Here is a 19,750-nt window from a genome sequence, read left to right on the forward strand (position 1 = left end):
TGAAGGAGCAAGGTCTTCCTCACCAGCTACAGAAGACCAGCCTAGCTACACTACTTTGAAACACTATAGAGCAACACACTGCATATAGTCAACATATATTCCTCTGGTCAAGGTACAGAAAAGGATAGTATCAGACCCCTTGGCATACAATTGATAAAGCACATTATTACAATCCTTTATAACGTGTGAACTACTGCTGGGGCACTTACGGTTTGGTCAGTCAGTGGTGGAAGCACAATTTGTTTTTCTATTTTGTTCAAGACTAACTTCCATAGCTCTTTTAAAACCCGTTTCAGAACTGTCTTCTCACAGATTTTTGCAGAGACACTTAAACTGGAATAAAACAAAAGACAAACCAGTTTCCAAAACTAGCATTAAGACTTCAGAGGTGCTGCTCAGTTTTATGGCCATTATGGTTTTAATCATCTACCAATAACGACTTCTCACTGGCTTTGTTATTTTGCAATATTATCATTAAATATTCCTAGTTAAAAGAAAAAAAGACTTGCAGATTATAAAATCATGTAGATTTCCACTATCCAAATTATTGCGGTATATATTACTGATATATATATTAAAAATGCAAAATGATGAGTTATAAAGTTTGATGGATGATACTGTTCAGCACTCCCAAGCCCCTAAATTAAAGTTTTAATATATATTTTTTTTATGTCTTAAAATAACCCCAAACATCTTCCTTGCTGTCATATTTCTACTGTGATGTAGAACTAGGTGTTGATAGCTAATGCAGATTCAGGGATACAATTTGGAAGCATTTATTTCTATATAATGACATGTCTGCACAATCATACTATCTATTACTAATGGTAAAATTAAATTTTTGGAGGATCTATATACTTAGATAGATTTGTTTAAATTTTATTAAAGAGTACATTCATAAACCGTCTTGTACATATCCTAATGAATGAGTAGTGTCATGAATAAAGTGCTGCAGTTTTCAGGCACAGGAGAAAATATTTCAAAATAATACCATGCAAATGCATACACGGGGAATTTTACAGAATTATATCTAATAAAAAAGATTATTGTAAAGTCATTATACATATTGCATCATAAATATGCCAATTCAAATTTCTAGCATCTCTTTCTACTCTTAGTAAGCAGATAAATAAAAGCATTACTAAGCAATAACTAAACCCCAAACCATATTAATAGGATATGTTTATAATCCTGTTATATATTTGTAAGAAAGGGGATGTTCTCTAGCAGATTTTTGTTTATTTAAAAAAAAAAATATTCACATATGTATTTTCTGTGCATGGGTTTAGCATCTCCTAAAATTCCATTCAACATTCCTTTGGTGAGGAATATTTGCCATTTGCAGAGTAATTTAAAACCCCTTTTTTTGTTTCTGTTATGTCATTATTCAATTAAATCTCTGACGCTATGAGAAATGGGCAATTTGGAATTGAACCTGACAGGAAAAAGTCAGATTACCCAGTTTTTTTAACGACGAATTTAGGATAGCACGTGTAAGTGTATAAAAACTTTTGGCTTTTCTTTAAGACTTGTACTAGGAGTCAACATTTGAACGCTAATTAAAATTTAAAACCATACTGCTTGAAAGCAACACATACTCTTCTTGTAACTTAACACATAGGACTAGACAGATAAATATATATCTAGGCGAGAAATAAAAGGCTGACATATAGATAAAGCAGCTAAATATTTTTCAGGCTTTTCAGAACAGCTGGTCCTGTCACTGCGGGATAATGAGGAGATAAGATACCCTTACTTTCAGGGCCCAGAGTATGTTTGCAGGACTACTGCAAAATACAGCTTTTTACCAACTGGAAAAAATAGATCTGCTCTGTAAATTTCTAATGGTGACCAGGCTTTTAGGTACAGAGAAGTGCATGTTAGTAAGCAGGGAGACGCTGGGTGCCAGCCTAGAACAAATACCAGACAATTTCAGTATAGGGAATTGACTTCTGTTCAGTACCATCTCCTTCATAGCAGAGCTTGTGGAAGAAAGACTGCATACTAGCTCCTTTGTAATGCCTCAAGAAATAGAAAGGCAAACGTGTAGCAGCTTGTGTAGAAATCACTTAGTATAAGTAAACAGGTTAAGCATAGTATTCTGCACACATGTGAATGCTACAAATATTAAAAATACTACAGAGTGTTTCTAGGTATGAAATGATGCTTCAGGGTAAAACCAAGTATGCCTGACTGCAGCACCAGTTCCTAATCTGCCACACCAACCTGTCTGCATACTTACGTTTTGTCCAGAAAATCCATGAGAGGCCGAAGCACAATCTCAGCATCAATGGCCGCACTGTTCTTGTTGGCTGCTGCATTCCCGTTTCCTCTCATTTGATTCAGTTCGTTGCTCATTTGTCTTACACAATCTTCAATAATAATTTGGAAACTATAGGATGGGGGGAAAAAAAAAAAAAGACAGACTGAATTCTGGGATAGAAAACATTTATCATTTTGCATCAGGTTCTTCAACAAGATATAAATCTTGTGCAATGATGGAAAATTTACAAATGCAAGATACTGCAGGTGCTACAGACTGAAAATAATTCCTCCTAAGGATTATAGCTCATATAACTAACTCATGTACTGTTTTCATTTTTTCCGCCCTTGTTTCCATTCTGTCACTATGCTTTACATACTCGTAGGGGTGCCAAGTAATTATTTTCTGAAAGCAATGGATGTAGCAGAATCTGTAGTTTAGGGTATGATTGACTACCAGCTAGCAATGACTTCTCAAGATTTTGTTTTTGGTGTGAGGACAACAGAAACAGGTGACTATATTTTTCTTTTGGTGGTTAATATGAACGAAGCATTGATACTTTTCTTGAGGACAAATAGAAAACTACTGCTTTTGCCATGTTTAGCTCAATTTGACTTTTTCCTGGATTTCACACAGAGTGCTGTCAAAAGATTTGCTTACTTCTTTGCCAATAGAAAAAGCTAAAGTATTTGGACTGTTTTAAATATTATTTTGTAAATAAAGCCACCAAGAAGTAGTTAGACTCTTCCTCCTGGAAGGAGTCTTCTCCACTTCAAGGTGAGTGTGAACAAATTCTTGCTCCTCAAGTTGTATCTGTTCAGCTTTTTCTAAAAACTGTTCTTTTTCCTAACTGATCTGGTTGAGCAATGTGTCTGACAGTCTTCTAGTGTCATAAATGGCTGACAGTCTTGGTCAATACATTCAAACAATGCAGAACAGAAGTTACTCAGAGTCAACAGTTCAGAGGCAGAATAAGGCTCTGCACACACGGTAGTTTGGTTTATGAATTGATTTATGATGAACCAAATTGGTTTAAGATTAGTTTATGAACAGAAATGCAAAACAGAGGCCATAAACATAGCAGGCCTATTAATATGAAAAGTTAGTGGCAAAGATTAATTTGAGGAAAGTGAAAGAGAATTTACTATGAGATAAAAGAAACATTATAATTAGGCAGTAAGCTGTTCCAGCTACATGGCTAATCAAAAAAAGAACACAAATATCCAGGTGAAAACAATGGAAAACCTGTAAACTTTTCCAAGTACACTTGGATGTGTATTTACTTACACACTTCAGAACACTACATAAAGTCAACATGAAGCTGCTATTGAAGCTGCTCATGCAAATCCTTGGGATCTTTCCCTCCAATAAGAGTCAACATAATGCATTTACTTTTCTTGACATTATCTGTCTTCCTAACATTGTTAACCTCACAAATCCCAGCAATAAACTGACCCATGAGGAATTTTCTAGGTATCTATCTGGAGCATATCTCAGATTGACCTATTTCTGGGTTTTGTTTTGCAGGAACCTGGTTGGCTCATTTAGAAAGAACCCCTGGAAAGAAATAATACTTATGCACTGACAACGATCAGAGAACTAGGGTCTAGGAGGAAAAATGAAGCAAGACAGTATGGCAAACTAAGCACGCTCAGAAAAAGTGAACACTGTCCGCACAGATGTTCACCGTTGGATTAAATAAGCAACTACAGACTTCGCTTAATGAATACCACTACAGCACTAAGCCCTCTTTCTTAGATTCCTTTCTAATTTGAAGCAAAAATAACTTGCAGCTTCTTATAGCACTGGCACTGCTGGCACAGCATCATACTCATTCAAGATTGCAGTGCACACTCTGATTAATGAAGGATTTTGAAGTAAGGCTCAGCAAACAATTTTTGCAGAGCCACAGGCAAGCAAGTGATGCAAGACTATTCACAGTGACCATGTGAAGCAGACTAAACATAGGCAGACATTCCTGGTTGAAGCAGGCTACTTGGAGAAAGCTGTCAGTCTCAGGAAGTAACATAAACATGATCAGAGAGAAAGGTTTAACACAGCATCAGTCAAGAACAAACCAGCAATTTTTGTTTTCCAAAAAGCAGAACAAAAGTCATCAGCCTCACCTCTGTAGCATGTTCATGCCCACAGATGATTTTCAGTTTTCTTTACAGTGAGGTTACTGCTACACTCTACTGCTACAGAGTCTAAACACATACACACACAAATGCACACCACTTCAGACGCACACCAGTGCAGAGGCAAGCTGCGCCTCAGGACATCCAACCAACCAACCACCCCGATGTAACCAACAAGGTAGGTGTTTGAAGGAATACTTAAGTTTTGCAGTAAAATAGGTTTCTTACCTTGTAGCATATGTTACGCTGAGTTCATCCAATACACTGCTAAGTTTCACCTGAAGTTCTTTTAGAGCAATGCTAGCTTCAGGATCCAACTGCAAAGAGGTAAGTAATGTCATACTTCTATGCTGTGGTTTTGGGTTTCCCATAACAATTAATGAATTAGGAATTATGTGCAATGATACACTGCACTATGGAAAACCAAGTGTGGAAACACCTGTTAGAACACAGGATTGCTTTAAGAGGCCTAAAAATCCAATTACCATTTAAAGGAAAAGATTTGATTGTAACGGTGAAGAATTATAGTGTTAGAAATCAAAACTGTGCCATTAAACAACAGCTTTTTATGGGATGGTGTAAATGGAATTGGTGGTCACAAGAATAGAGTTACCATTATCAGGCAAATGGTATACACAAGGCATACCGAGAGAAGGAGGCATGAGAAGTTAGTGCTTGTGTTAATAACAGTGCAGACGTTTCTATCTTTTAATTGTTTTTCTCCATTTCACCAATGTGATTTGTGTGGAAGATGTTTCCATATTCCCATCAATGCAGTGTAAAAGTAGAACAGCCCCTACTGGAAAATCCATGCTGCTGCTACTGATACAGTGTGAGGGAAGGGCATGTACTGAATTTCAGTACTTCTGTTTCTAAAAGCCATTAAGACATACATAATTCAAGCACAGAGCAACACATTCTGATGCAACAGGGAGAGCAGCTCCTGTACCCCTGATACAGGTTTTCTAAACACAGGAAAAAAGAGAATGCAAGGGAGAAATACACTTCTACATTTACGGGATGGGGATCCATGCATAGATATTTAATCAGAAAGGTACTCTGCAGATATTGATCACCAGTTGTTTATTTGCTATGCATTCTGTTTCAAATTAAAAAAATTGACTTTTTGTCTCCTTGAGCTTTAGTGTTTAGGGAAAATAGTTACAGTCCATCGTTGGATATGATTGATGATCATCAGGATCAACAGCTGAATATGAATTAATAGCTGATGTTCCAGGTCTCTCAGCATTTTACATCACCATGTTAACTAACGATTTTCAATGATAATCCTCAAATTCTGGGCTCTGTCCTGCAGTAAGGTCAGATACAGACCTTCTGACAATTTGAAAGGAAATTGCACATTTAGAATACATAATCAGCTCTATCAGTGTCTGTGTTTTCATCTCTTTCAACTGCATGAGTAGTGTTTAGTGCTTGTTCTTCATCTGATGCTTCAGAGTACTATGGTGCAGTAGGTCAGCTCTTTTAATCATACTTTAGAGCCAAGGGGAAGAAGCTGTGTGACAGCGCATTGGATAACTTAACATGAGACTACACAGGAATTATAAGGCAAAGTAAAGAAAAAACGAACTCTGAAACACCCCCAAAGATCAACTGTGTTCTAATCTTGGACCACCCTTTCTCTCCTTAGAGGTTATGTGTGGTTTAAAAGCATAAAATCCAAGATTTTCATTATAGTTTTCGAAAAAAACCTGAAAGAGGAGACAAGGGGGATTGTCACACATCCTTTAGAAGATCCTCAGTGATGTGTAGCACTTTTCTAATCTGAGAAGCTCATATTTCAATGCCGTGTTAACTTACTGATTTAGTTTTTAACTACTTTGCATTGAGAGAAGTTCTGTTGCTTTTCCACTTCATGTCTTAGTAGTTTCCCTGGCAGATATACTCTGACAGTTCATACACTAAAAGTGATTGTTTTCCTTTATATGAAAAGCAGTGATAAAAAAGCTAATTTTACTGAAATGTCTCTATTAGTTAACGAAGCTAGAGTTCACTAACAAAGGCAAAGTTTTTCCCAGGAAATACATTTCACTAGGGAATTATACTGCTTCCTTTAGTGGAATACATAGAGAACACAAATTTAAGACCACTAGAATATTCCCATTTAACAAATACTGAACACACAAGCATTCACGCTGAACATAGTACACATCAGAGAAAGCATAAAATACCAGGCAGGCAGAAGACGAAAATTTTCTTACCAGATCATGCACAAGCTAGAGAACCATCTTGTTACTGGGACTACAAAGGCCAATGTAGTTACTTTCTATCAGAGGTTGTTGTGATAACCAGAAAACACAATATATTTGCTAAATTCACCTGGAATTGCACTTAGCCTGGCCAAAATTTGATTAAATATTAATATCAGATTGTGGACATAAAACACATTATAGAAAGATGCATGCAAGTGCTAGACATTTTAAAGGGCTTTGTGCTCACAAATTGCATGAACAAGTTTGTGTGTGCACAGCTGGAGGCACATCCAGCCCTGTGTATACACATGCTCATGCTTATTAATGCAGTATTCATAGGGAGGAGTGGAATATAAAGAGGTATGCGGGCTGACCATCCAGGTGCTAGACACCTGGTGATGTTCTGATGGCTAAGAATATGTTAACAAGATTTTAAAAAGCTATTGTTATTTAACTACTTGAAAAATATGGTAATTTGAGTGTCTCACTAGGACTAAACTGTGCACTTTTCATTTATTTTGCTGTGTGCCCTCTATGTGCAAGTGAGTTCCCAGGGCAAATTAGAGGGTCCTTAGGCATCAGCCCTTGACTGGCATCATCCAGATATACCACAGCCATGAGCTGCTTTTTTTCTCATATCGTATGGCTAAGATGGGAATTGTTATGATGTTTCTATACTATGAAAATCTAGAGGCACTTCACAAGTGGTAAAGGTGGTTTTAGGGTGGCCTTGTGCAGTGGAGATAAGGTAAGCCAGCTTTTGGTACCTCTGCACATCACACACACTGCCTACTGTGGATTATCTTCTGTTTATCTCATCTTCCATGCATAAATGAATCAACTGACTTTTTAGCGTGAAAAATGTCTGCAGCTATGATGCCTTACTTAAAAAGCAAAATATTCAGGGGAAAAAAAAAAAATTCCGCAGAAGCAGAAGGTGTTACTGTCCCTCCTAAATATTCTAAAAGGCTGTAGTTCACAACATGACTACACTTCAAGAACATCACAGTTTTGCTAAAACAAGCTCAGAAAGGAATTTTATTTGTGGTTTAGAAGGATCTATTATTTCAGCAATGGTTTGAACAACTCCTGCTAACACATTTTATACCACGTTTGTGTATTCTCAGGAAAGCATTGTGTGGGAATTGCGCTATAGCGCTGTGCAAATGGTTTGGCTTAATGAAGCTGACAAGCTGCAAGACTTAATGCAAGTTGACATCATAACACTCCCTACTTGAGACAGTAACACATAGCTCTCAAAATCACTATGTAAAGGAGGTACGTTTCCCAGCAACGGAGAGATTAATTCATTTATCAAAGGCTTTCCAGTGACCAAGAGAAGTCCTCAGCATTCTCAACTTGGCTGAGATTACTTACTAGCAAGGGATTAATGATAAAAACAACCATCTCTGTGTCATGAGCCAATCTATTTATGGAGAGCACAGAGTTATTATAGGACGGGAAGCGTATAAGAACTCAGGTAAATGCAATCTGTCGTTCTTCATACTAGTTGCTACTAGCAGCAGTTTAAATAAACATGCTCAGCTGCAGAACTGTAGCCACCAGATGTTAGATGTTAAATGATGAATTTTAGAGCTAACCTAGCCCTAATGTTACCCAACTTTGCAATCAGCCAGAAGGACAGAAGTGAGACAAAAGACAATGCTGGTCAGCATCTGAGAAGATGTCTCATAAGGATACACAGATATGAGAATCAAGAATCTACAGTATTGGAGACTTTTCCTCCTCAAGTCTCATGTGCTCCATAGAATTTGATGAAGAAGGAAAAAAAAAATGCCATGCCTGAACCATTTTTCAGGAAAATAAGAGGAAAAAAAGCTCTAACTGAGCAGATTATTGTTGGGGGGAGAAGAGATGAGTGTCATTAATGTGCCATATCTAATTAAGCACCAGAAGAGAGAAAAGACCATATATCCCTTAGCTTCTTGGGTTGCATTTATAGTTCACAGCATGTGCAGGCTAGGCTTAAAATTCATAGGTTACCCAGGTGTCAAATTCTGTTTTTTTCTAAAGAGCAAACTTATTTAGGTAGTGGAGATGTTCTTAACATGTAAATCATACTTTTCTACCAATTCTTAATTTTCTTGGCTTTCTTAGGCTCATAAATATTGGTTATTTTACCATCTTTGTAAATAATACACTTAACTTTTACTCACAGCAGAATATACTCCTAAATTTGTTGGCACACTTCATAAGATCTGTTAACTATGGATTATAAAATAGCTAATTAGAAGTTTTTCTTCTGAATGCTAAACAAAAGCAGAGAATACTTTTGCTGAACAGCTGAAAAAATAAGATGTTTGAACATCATTGTTTCCAAATGCCGTCTGTCTAAAATTGTGAAATCTTTTACACATACAAGCCTTGGAAAAGAGTTAAAGACCTAATGAATATGGCTGTTTTCAACATGATGCGTTAGATTGAGCTGTTCCATGTTGCAATTTAATGTGTGCTGGTACGGATATAATCTTGTTATACTGCAAATTTGGTAGTGTTTCTACAGAGATCTCTACAGAGATGCAAATTACTTTTGCATGAGTTAAATGGAACTTCTTTAATCTGCATTCCATTTATCTGCAATTTCACAGGTCTAATTGCTTATAGTTTCTTAATGGGGCCACCTGGTTACTTCCATTCAGAAAATAGTTTTACATATTGTATGTACATCTAGGAAAGATACGGGTATTTATCAGTTCCATTGCTTTAGTGGCTCTCTGTCTCTGACAGACTTCATCCTTCCTCCACCCCCACACCTGACTATCTAGGTACTGTGAATTCCATTTTGAGATGTTTGGCTGCCACTGCTCTAAATACCAGGATCACTGACTTCACAGATTTAAAGATGGACACTTCAGGACTATTCTGCTTAAGTCTGGGCCTGTCATCTCATCAAAGTCTTTAGAACCACATCTAGATTCCTGTAGGAATTCCTAAGCATTACATACAAAGTTGGAACTGAACTTACTGGTCCAGAAATCTGATTTACCTACAGACAATGTAATACTGTTGTACACAAATAACCTGCTTTTGCTTTCCACCTTTTTTTTTTGATCCTAATTGCTGTAACTCATTTCTGCCATGTTCTGCCATCTGGTGAGAAGCAACACAAGCATTAACTTTTTTTCTTTCCCTTTTATCAGCTTCCAACTTGTCAGACATGAAAAAAAGATTTAGTACAAATGTATGCACTCCTTTTGGAGGACACAAACAGGAGCTAAACCAAAATTCTACATTATGATGATCTGTTCCCATGATTTTGGACTTGATTGTTAAAAAAACAGATGGTGGGTTGGGTCCCACTACTACTCTTACTTTATTATGGCTAACTGATCATATTTATAAGAAGTACCCTTCCCTGCTTGGCTACAGCAGAAAAGAAGAGTTAATAGAGAAACTGATGTCGTTCAGACCATTTCATTTTAATGGCAGGGGAGCTGAGAGCCCATTTTTTTCTCTTTATAGAGCTCCCTGCCCTGCAGTATGCAATAAGCCTACTCTGAACACAGAGATTGCTGCTTGATTGTGGTATTTTGACTGCATAGTTGGAAAGACATACCGCTCACAATGTGACACTGAGGAGATTAACAGCATTTAATTTTTCTTAGAATTAGTTTTGCTTCAGCTGAAATAGGTCTCATTATTCGGCTGAAAATCATCTGACTTTTTATGCCCTCCACAAGAAAATATTAAACTATTTTCCCCCTGCAAGGAAACTGCTTACAGATTTTATTGCTGGCTTTGTTTCTTATAAGTACGAGTTCAATAAGGCATATTGGCCATTAGCATTTATGCTCTTGGAATAGCTGGGGGAATAAGTATTCCAATGTGAGGACAAACATTTTAGGGGAACTTTGATATGGGTGGCAAAAAATTGAACATGAATGTACTTTTCTTCGAGAAATTCCCCTAATGAGAAACAAACAAAACTTTGAATGTATTTTTTAGATCTTTTTTTCTTAGACCATGAATCAGAGATGTTCTTAAGTTAACTAAGGAATTTTAGAAAAATATCTCCAAATTCTCTCCAAGGTTTGCATGTTGCACCACATTTTAGGAAATGTTGCTTCGATACTGTAACACCCTCAGTAATTCATCATTAACATCAAAAGGGAAAGCAAAAAGGATGAGAAGTGAGGAGAGATTTTGAAAGAAAATGTTATGAAAAACTTTTTTTAATTCTATTTTTATTATATAAGCTACTGGGAGCAAAAGAAAAACTAATACCTTGAGGAAAGTGGAACAATTTTGAGATTCAAGATAATATTCTGGTTTGAAAATAATTTGATCGATGTAGGCATAAAGTCCTACTCGGACTTCCTCTGCCCTTGTCTTCATCAGGATTTATGGACATATAACTGTTTTTATGATTCATGACATCCAACATGTAGGATTGGCTCCAAGACCTTTATACAAAAGTACTTCACACAGAACATAGAAGCATTGAAGACAAGATTATCTGTACTATTCAGAGAGTGAAAGGTGATTAATAGGGACCACAGAAAACATAGCCACCTCTGGATGATAAATACGTATTTTCAAAGTTTGATATGAAATCTTCCGTGACAGCAAGGCTGCAGAAGTTTATTACATGTTCTCTGGAGCTGTAAATATTTTTGCCATGGCATCTTCAGGAAGCTATTACTATCTCAACAAAATCTCCTCACCCTGGAGTTGATCTGTAGGTTCATTAGGAAGGTGCTATTCATTGCATGACACAGGGGACTATCTTATGTGTGCAGTGTCCCACCGTAGAAATGGAACATGAAATAATGTGTTTTCCAATTCTCTTTATAATGTGGTCACATTAGATCAAACTTTTACAAAACTATCAAACTACAGTTCAACAAGGAAAAGCTGAGGTATGTGTAATTTCTTTTTCAAAGCCAGCTACTGATAATAAGGACAGTATATTCATGATCTAAACATTGCTTTTTAACAAGAAGATAGGATTCTATAGCTTGGAAAGATGTTAGTTTCTTCATTAGCATTCAAAACAGTCAAAGGCTACAGTCAGCAAAGTACTGAAGCACATGTTTATGTCCTTTTACTGTTGACAGGGCTTCAGGCACTTTTAAGTCTTCTGAAATATAAAAGGAGATAAAGCTAAGCATGTTCTGGACCGTTAAGTAGCAGCTCTTGGTGAAATGGTGCCAAATCTTGAATACAAGCAGGCCCTGAGATACTGAAAAGTGCACTTTAAAAATGTTTTATAGATTTTTTTAGAAACTCTGAAAGACTTTACACTCTCTGCCTAGCAAAACTTCAAATCAGTGTGTCAACTGAATGCCCAAGCATAGCTCTTTTTGACTTTAGACCGCAGGGAATTACACAAATGCATCAATGGAAATTAGTAGGAAATGTAACTGTTCTTAGCCTTAGAAAATATGCTCAGGAATAATAAAAGATGCTTACTATCACAAACCTCATAAGAGAATCTCTCTCCTTCTTTCTTCTGCTCAGTGGATTGCAAGTCAAAGGCATTAGACAAAGACATGACACATTACAGACAAAGCACAAAGCACATATTCTACAAAATTTTCAGATACAGGCAAAACATACCAGTACATAAAAAAGCAAAGTATAGTCCAATACAAACACTAAATAAAGCTGCACTACAGATTGCAACACAAAACACCCAGTGCTGGTTGAACTTTACAGATCATTAGCATGTTTCTGTGAAATAGTGTTGGGTCTTTCTAGTATTGTCAGTATATTAAATAAGTCTTGTAGACTTTTTTAAAAACAGTTTGATTTTCTTTGCAAGCAGAAGTGAAGGCTGTGACTAGGTTGAAAACATGGTGCTAATGATCTCTAAGGAACTTTGAATGAACCAGGACACAAATATGATTTACCTCCTTTCCTCCCATGGACTCAAACATTTTCTCAAGCTGGACTCTTAATTGTTGAATGTTGTTCATCAAAATACAGGGCTACAAAGAGAGCACCAAATGTGAGAACGTGCATGTTATGTTCCTTTTATGTATGAATATGTGTATTCACAGCCTCTGGGCTGAAGACTAGATCTTCAGCAGCCCTACATTCCTACAATTGTGTTTTTTAGAGCAGGAGCTCAGGTTCCCAACCACTGCTGCTTTCCCTTCCTTCTTTAATTCCCATTCCTCTTTGCCAAGTCAGGAAACCCACTCAGCCAGCGACCACCCGTTGCACTTTTAAGACAGTATTGCCCCACAGGAAACTGAGTACCTCCTCCCCCACAGCTGAGCAGTTTCCAGATCCCATTATGTCACATCCTGAACATATATCCCTTGTAATTCTATTCAGTATTACTAGCAACTACATCTGGTGGATTAATGCCGGTAGTACATTATTGTCTCTTGGAAAGCAGACACAATAATGATCAAAGTACTTCGGGAGTGAAATGGGGCGGGGAGGGGGGGGGGCGGGGAAGGGATTGCCAGGTTGCTTTCAAGACCCAGTCTTTGCAGAAAACTGACACCACTGTAACCCACATAATGGCCGATGCTTAAGTACTTGAATAAATCAACAGGCAATTTTGTTAATAACAATAATATTTCAGAAGAGTACATTTTGCGTAGCCTGAAAAGTTGGTGAATGAATAAGGCAATATAATTTTGTAAATGTATTATCTTTGGTAAACACATATATTAATTTTAAAATAATGCTGTTTAAACTCATTTCTTTAAGATGGAACACAGACCTGAAGTGTAAAAGGCAACACTTGCTGGATGAATATAAAGTAAGAAGTAAAACATGGATAAAATTACACAGCTTATTACAAAATTATGGAAGAAAGGATCTATTACCAGAATTTTGTGTACTCAGATGACATATGCTAATTTGGTACAGTGCAGGGGAAGCAGTAAGACGATACTTGCTAGAAGAGTTCTGGTTTGCCAAAGTCCGTGTGTTCTAGTGCATAAGTGCATTAATCTAGACACTGAAGTAATGCATTTCAATAAAACATACTTCTTTCAGACAACAAGAAGGTGATGGAATGGTTACAGTGATTGATACTCATTTCTACCTTTCTAGTTCAGGGCATGTTCCAACGTAGGGCTGAAAAATGGTGGGATTTGATTTTGGTATTCAAAAGATCAATAATAAAAGAACCTTTAATTAGTTCTACATTACTTTCAAAGGAATTTGGTGTCAGAGTCCTTCTCAACTGAAGGCAAAAAACCAGAGATTTGATCTAACTTCTTCATACTTACATTACTGCTTGTATAATGGTTGAAATATCACCTCTCTTCCTGTCTCTTGAAAAATCCACAAACCCTATTTCTTCTATTTGTTTGTCTACTTTCTATTAATTTCTGATTACTAAGACTGTGTCCTCCTCTCCTGTGCTTTTTCCTTTTTTCTGATGTATCCATTATTCTGGAAATTATCTACAATATCACAAATCAATGATCATGATTTCTGATGGGGGAATAAGTAGCTGAATATAAAATCTTGGTTCTTTTGTTGAATATTGCTATAAGATAAATACTTGATACTGAGGCAGTTTTCAAAGTTTCCTTTGAGGCTTGCTAAAGTTGCTTTTTTAGAGCCTAAGCCTACCTTGGCTCAATGGAAACTTTTCTATTGCTGTCAGTAAATAACAGAATCAGAGCTTAAAAAAACTCCTTATCTTATTATTTCATTGTCACCCCACCCTTCAGAATACTCTTTGCAGCAATTTACAGGAATCAGACAGCCAGATGCAACGTAAAAGTGAGTGGCAAGTACAATACATAAAACCAGATTTGTTTGTAAACTCTGGCAGGAGGTGGAAGGTAAGAGGATGTTTTTAATTAGATACATGTCTTTGAAAAACACCTTTGATATGCTTTTATTTGAACAGTTTATGTGCACATTTTATAGTGTTTAATAAAAATAGTAAAATTATTGACTTGAAAAATGCCAAAATCTAACTTTAATCATAAAAAGTATTTGTTTTAATCTCCTCTATGAACTCTAATGCAGAAGATAGACTTTTAATATAATTGAGATCACTAAATTAAATGGTCTTTTCTTAAGCTAAAAGTATGTATTTCAAAAAGGTAGATTCTGTTAAAAGTTATGTCTCCCAAAGGCATTTGATAGAATACTTTATACCACAATGAGATTAATTCCATCTAAAGCCTTAGTAAAGATCAGCATATGAGGGTGACTCCAGGAATCAATCACTCCACCCATTAAGGAAATCTTACTGGACCAGCCTAAAGACTACACAAACAGCTTGCCTCAATGTCTCAATATTATGTATCAAAATTCATTTTTTCTAGAAAGCGTAAGCTTTTTATAATATTAACATTAAACTGAAAGAAATAGAAAAAAACAACTACAAATTTTATTTCTTTTTTTTTTACATTCAATTTTGAGGATAGTTATGGCTCATATTGCTCAAACACAGAGACAGATTATTTTAGATGAAGTTTGGTTTGGACTGATTGACATCAAAGTTGAAGACATGTAACGCATTCACTCCTCCATGCTTGGGAGAGTGTTGTGTTCTTTTCAGCTCTGTATTTGCCCTGGGAGGGAGGAGAGGAATATGAAGAACGTGTATCTGTAAAGTTAAAAATGCATGAAGATTGAAATCCTGCTAGATTATGGGGATAAACCCTGGCAATATGGTGTGCTGGTCTGTCACACATCAACTGGTTTCTAGGATGTGTGGGAATGGTTCAAAGTTGCATCAGTGGAAGTTCAGGCTTGGCACTAGGAAACATTTCTTTACCAAGAGGTGTTCAAACACTGGAGGAGGCTTCCTGGAGAGGCAGCCGATGCCCCAAGCCTGTCAGTGTTTAGGAGGCATTTGGACAATGCCCTTAGTACCAAGCTTTAACTTTTGGCCAGCCCTAAAGCGGTCAGGCCATTAAACTAGATGATCGTTGTAGGTCCCTTCCAACTGAACTATTCAATTCTATAACTGGTGTATTTCCTAGTGTTTTTACAACTATAAGTGATTCTCCTTACAAAGGGATTGCCAAACTTGGCCTGGTTCCTTTACTCATTTCAGATGCTGAAAAGATTTACTACTGCCAGAAGAAAGATGTGTGGATATCTACTAAAACAAGTCTTTTCAACATGTTTACTGCAAAGAGCTTCAAGGTTAAGATGATCCGAAGTGGGAAGTTAAATCTGAGACATGACACATCTATATGCATAAAAGTCACTTCTCTGTAACAACCTGAGTATAAAACTTCTACTTAAGAATAAAGTTTTGAGTTTGGTATTTTTATTTATTAATTCTGCTTTAGGCAAAATTGTATAAAAGGAACAGAATGGTATAAGTCTCTCCTAGCAAATATATGTGGCCTGAAAAATTACTAGGTTTAGTCTTTTGTAATGTTGCTCATAAGCAGAACCCCCACTAACTGATGTTTAGCTGCAATAGATGTATTTCTGAATTGTATTATTGTGTATACGTCGGTTACCTGTAGATTATGACACTGTCTCATACTACAGAGAGCACTGGCAAGAACAAGCATGTCCTTAAGCCATGCACAGGGATGTGACAAATATGGCTGAGGTCTGCATGCGAGCTACATAAGGGCTGTACTTTTATAGGGGAATAGTATGAGGATGGGCTGCAATTATTTACGTAATCGTAGATTGATACAGCTGTACAAATTGCTACTAAATATAGCAGACATAGTGCTACACGTTGCCTGGCTTAGGAGTACTAGCTTTGATTGAATATCAATGATACTAAAAAGTCGGTTTACAAGAACAATTTTCATTGGTCATGTTAAGCTATTGATAATGTCTTGAAACCACACCTTTAGTATCTATATCTTTTATTTCTGAGTCCATGGCAGTCTAGTCCTTCATTAGGGAGTCCCTTGTAAGTAGTGAGGCAACAAAATAGCACATGATTTTCTCTCACTGCTGCGTGCATAAAGCACAGAGAGCGAGTGGTAGTACCAGAAAGTCTGCACACACTCCCTGCATGGGGAACAACAACCTTATAAACTCTCTAATGAATAAATTGATAAAAAGAAGCAAGGGAAAAAACATGAAAATATATTCACCATATTCACCATTGTATAAGGCTGTTATCCAGGGAGTGTATCTGGCCACCTTGTAAATTCTTTTCTACTTAAATACTGAAGATATCAACTAGGATTCTCTAACTAATGCCACCTATTCCAGCTTTTACACAGCAATGTAAGCAGCTATGAAAACATGCTGACCTTATGAAAAAAATAAAGCAAAACAAAAATCCCTTCCTCCATACGTGCTGCTTCTCATATACCAAAGTGATTCCATTATCAAAAAGTACAGTAAATCATTTAAAGGTAATTTCTGGGGTGGAAACAGAACACAGGTTTTACTCACCACATTTTCTTTATCACAATATGAGCTGAAGTAATTTGAAATAATTACAGCATACTGAAGAAGCACTTTGTTGATAGTCTAGGAGAGAACAATCTTTTATATTGTAAATTTCATCATATAAAAACAAAAATAATAAAAAAACACAAAAAGGAGGTTTATATAAATTATAGATTTTACAGACGCTTACACATTTATTACATAGTATTTTTCTAGATATAATATAAACAATCCTGTAAGCATATTTTCAACTGCCTGCAGAACAGATGGTACCGTTGTTCTTAATGGAATGTAATCTTCAATAGCAGACACACCTTAATTTTAGTCCTACTGTTTTTTAGAAGCATTGAGAGCTCTACTCCTTGCAGCGTGCTACGTACTTAATGGAGCAGTAGCAAGCTCAAAAAATCCACTATGGTGACAATGCATAAATTAAAAATGTAATGGAAAAATAAGACCAAGGGAGCACTGTCCAAAGCCTGGCAATATGAGCTTACCTTACAAATATCATGTAAACAGGAACTTTGTTTGCAAATGAAAAACTGTTGCAATGGAAGAACAGGAATAAATGTAAATGCAAACCTTTGTAAAGTCATCAGGACTCTAATGGAAATCTAAAGTTTGTGAGGAAATGTTTCAATCCAAATAGAAAGCTGGCCTAACAAAGTTGAGTTTATCAAATAGCAGATGAATAAAAACTATCACCTCAGGTTTTCAACCAAAAATACTTTATTGCCATCTCACCCTTGCACTGACTAATTAGACAACTGCATTTCACTAAATTACTCCATTAATGGAATTGCAATCAGCGCTTAGCAAGAATAATAACTGATTGTTGCATGTCTTTCTAAGGATCCCAGCCAGAGATAGAAGAGGTTGATTCTAAACAAGATTGGAATTACTTAGCCTTGAAGTACATGGCAATACAATGCCACTCTCTCTGAAACTTAGTTGAGATGCATTGATTTTAATTTACCTTTGCAAATCTTCTCATTAAATGAGATAGTGCTTCTGGATTAGGACATTCCAGTTTCCTAATAATCTCAAAGCTTTGATTGAGCTGTGTGAAGACATCAACCACAGAACAAGAGAAGAGGGCATGATCTGATGTTTGCTGAAACTAGAGAGAAATGTTAAAATTAGTTAATACTTGTTCAGAGATCAAAAGTGTACTGATTTTCTTAGCCTTGAAATTCTTCCTCGTGTCATAAAACTTCGTACATAAAAAATAAATTTTAAGAAGTCTCACTGATAATGCTGAGAAATGTGGCTTCCCACATTTCTATTACTTTCAAACCTCTTAAAAATAAAATTATCTTTCATGATGTCAGTACTACATCAAAGTTAGGTGAAACCACAGATTGAAGTCTATGGGGAACTCAGGCAGGTGGAATTAAAGCAGGAATTTATCCATGGGGTTATCTTCCCAGAACCATTACTGACTGTGGGACCAAATGCACTTCTGGTTTTGCAGTACTAAATAATTGTCTTAATACTTTATTTTCTTTAAAAAGTAAAGGCTCACCCCATCTTTTTTGTCTCTTTCTAGTGCTCCATGAAGAAATTCCATTGAGACATCCTCATTTTCATCCAGCCACTGAATGACAAATGGTTCAAACCACCTGAAAATTAAAAAACAATTCCGTAAGGTAAAGTAAGTAATGTTTCATAAAGACCCTGAGAGGAGAGATGCCATATCACCCAGTAGTTTGGCATCTTGTGTCTTCACATCTGTTCTAGTTGTTAAAAAGTCTATCATCCTAGAAGAACTTTTCTCATGAAAGACACTGGCTGCCAAAAGGTCTTTCAGGCTTCAGTTCCACAATGCTTTAACTGGTCTATACTATTCATGCAAAATTAGCAGTAGCCACCAAAGAAATGCATCCATGCTTTGCAGGTCATCATATTCCGCACATTTATTTTTATTTAAGAATGTGTCTATTATCAATATTGGTTCTTTGTTAACATCTATTTTTTATTTGTATGTGAAATAACTTGGATAAAACTATGCTTTAAGAAAACATTAGCTGTGTTTTATTTTTCTTTATTTTTTTAAAAATCAACACAATAACAGGCCCCAAACCACCTCAGCAAATCAGTAGATTTGCAGAAGATTAAGAAATGAGATTAAGGATAGCTCATATAAAAGGACAGGATTAGATGTTTTAATGGCAGGAGGAAAGGTGAAAACAAAAAGAGCAGCTGAATATTAACCCAATGAAGTAAGGATAATTTCAGTAGTATATCCCATTAGCATTGTGTTTTTACCCAAATTTGGGTATGAAACAAATGCAGAGTTCTGTAACTAATACTGCTGCTGTTCCCACATTTCATACCTTCCTCAGGCACTTCTGCCCAAAATATTTTGTCATCTGTGAGGACCTGTAGTTACAACAGTTGGATAAAGTATCCTATTAAAATAGTTAATCACACTTTCAATGCCTGGACTATTTGATTTGATAGAATGAAAAATTAAAGAGGAGGAATGTGAAAAGCAAAGAGCTGTCAGAGCTATGCACCCTGAGTTCTTGCACAAATGTGAGCATAAATATTTGACCAAAACAAACCTTGCACCAAGCCCAAACTCCTGAAAGCCTTGCCTATACACTACTTACAGGGAGTATTCAGGCACTGCGTCCTTGAAAGCAGAGAGTTCTCGCACATATTCATTATAAAACCATTTCACTTTGAAGTGCAAATTCATATAATCCGTGCTTTTGCATAACCGCTGCTTTTCATGTTCTGTAATAGGAGTTGAAATAAAAGCATTTAATAGCATTCTAACAGTAAATAACATTCTTGTGCCTCAG

The 19,750-nt window shown here is 36.3% G+C and overlaps 1 protein-coding gene across 7 annotated transcripts in view; it reads right to left on the bottom strand.

The window, feature by feature from the left end:
* UNC13C (unc-13 homolog C) overlaps positions 1-19,750 on the bottom strand; it is a 257,718-nt gene that overhangs the window by 33,531 nt on the left and 204,437 nt on the right. For 6 of the 7 annotated variants that reach the window (XM_080396569.1, XM_080396568.1, XM_080396566.1 and 3 more), the window contains 9 exons: positions 19,556-19,682; positions 18,466-18,562; positions 17,917-18,060; positions 16,944-17,021; positions 12,488-12,565; positions 12,058-12,087; positions 4,630-4,718; positions 2,243-2,392; positions 210-333 (listed from right to left, as the gene is read on the bottom strand). In XM_080396569.1, the coding sequence (XP_080252695.1) occupies positions 210-333; positions 2,243-2,392; positions 4,630-4,718; positions 12,058-12,087; positions 12,488-12,565; positions 16,944-17,021; positions 17,917-18,060; positions 18,466-18,562; positions 19,556-19,682 (917 nt within the window). The remainder of the gene's footprint in view (positions 1-209; positions 334-2,242; positions 2,393-4,629; positions 4,719-12,057; positions 12,088-12,487; positions 12,566-16,943; positions 17,022-17,916; positions 18,061-18,465; positions 18,563-19,555; positions 19,683-19,750) is intronic. The other variant, XM_080396567.1, reaches the window with a different exon arrangement.

The sequence above is a fragment of the Falco punctatus genome (genome assembly GCF_963210335.1).
Source record: "Falco punctatus genome assembly, chromosome: 7".
NCBI lineage: Eukaryota > Metazoa > Chordata > Aves > Falconiformes > Falconidae > Falco > Falco punctatus.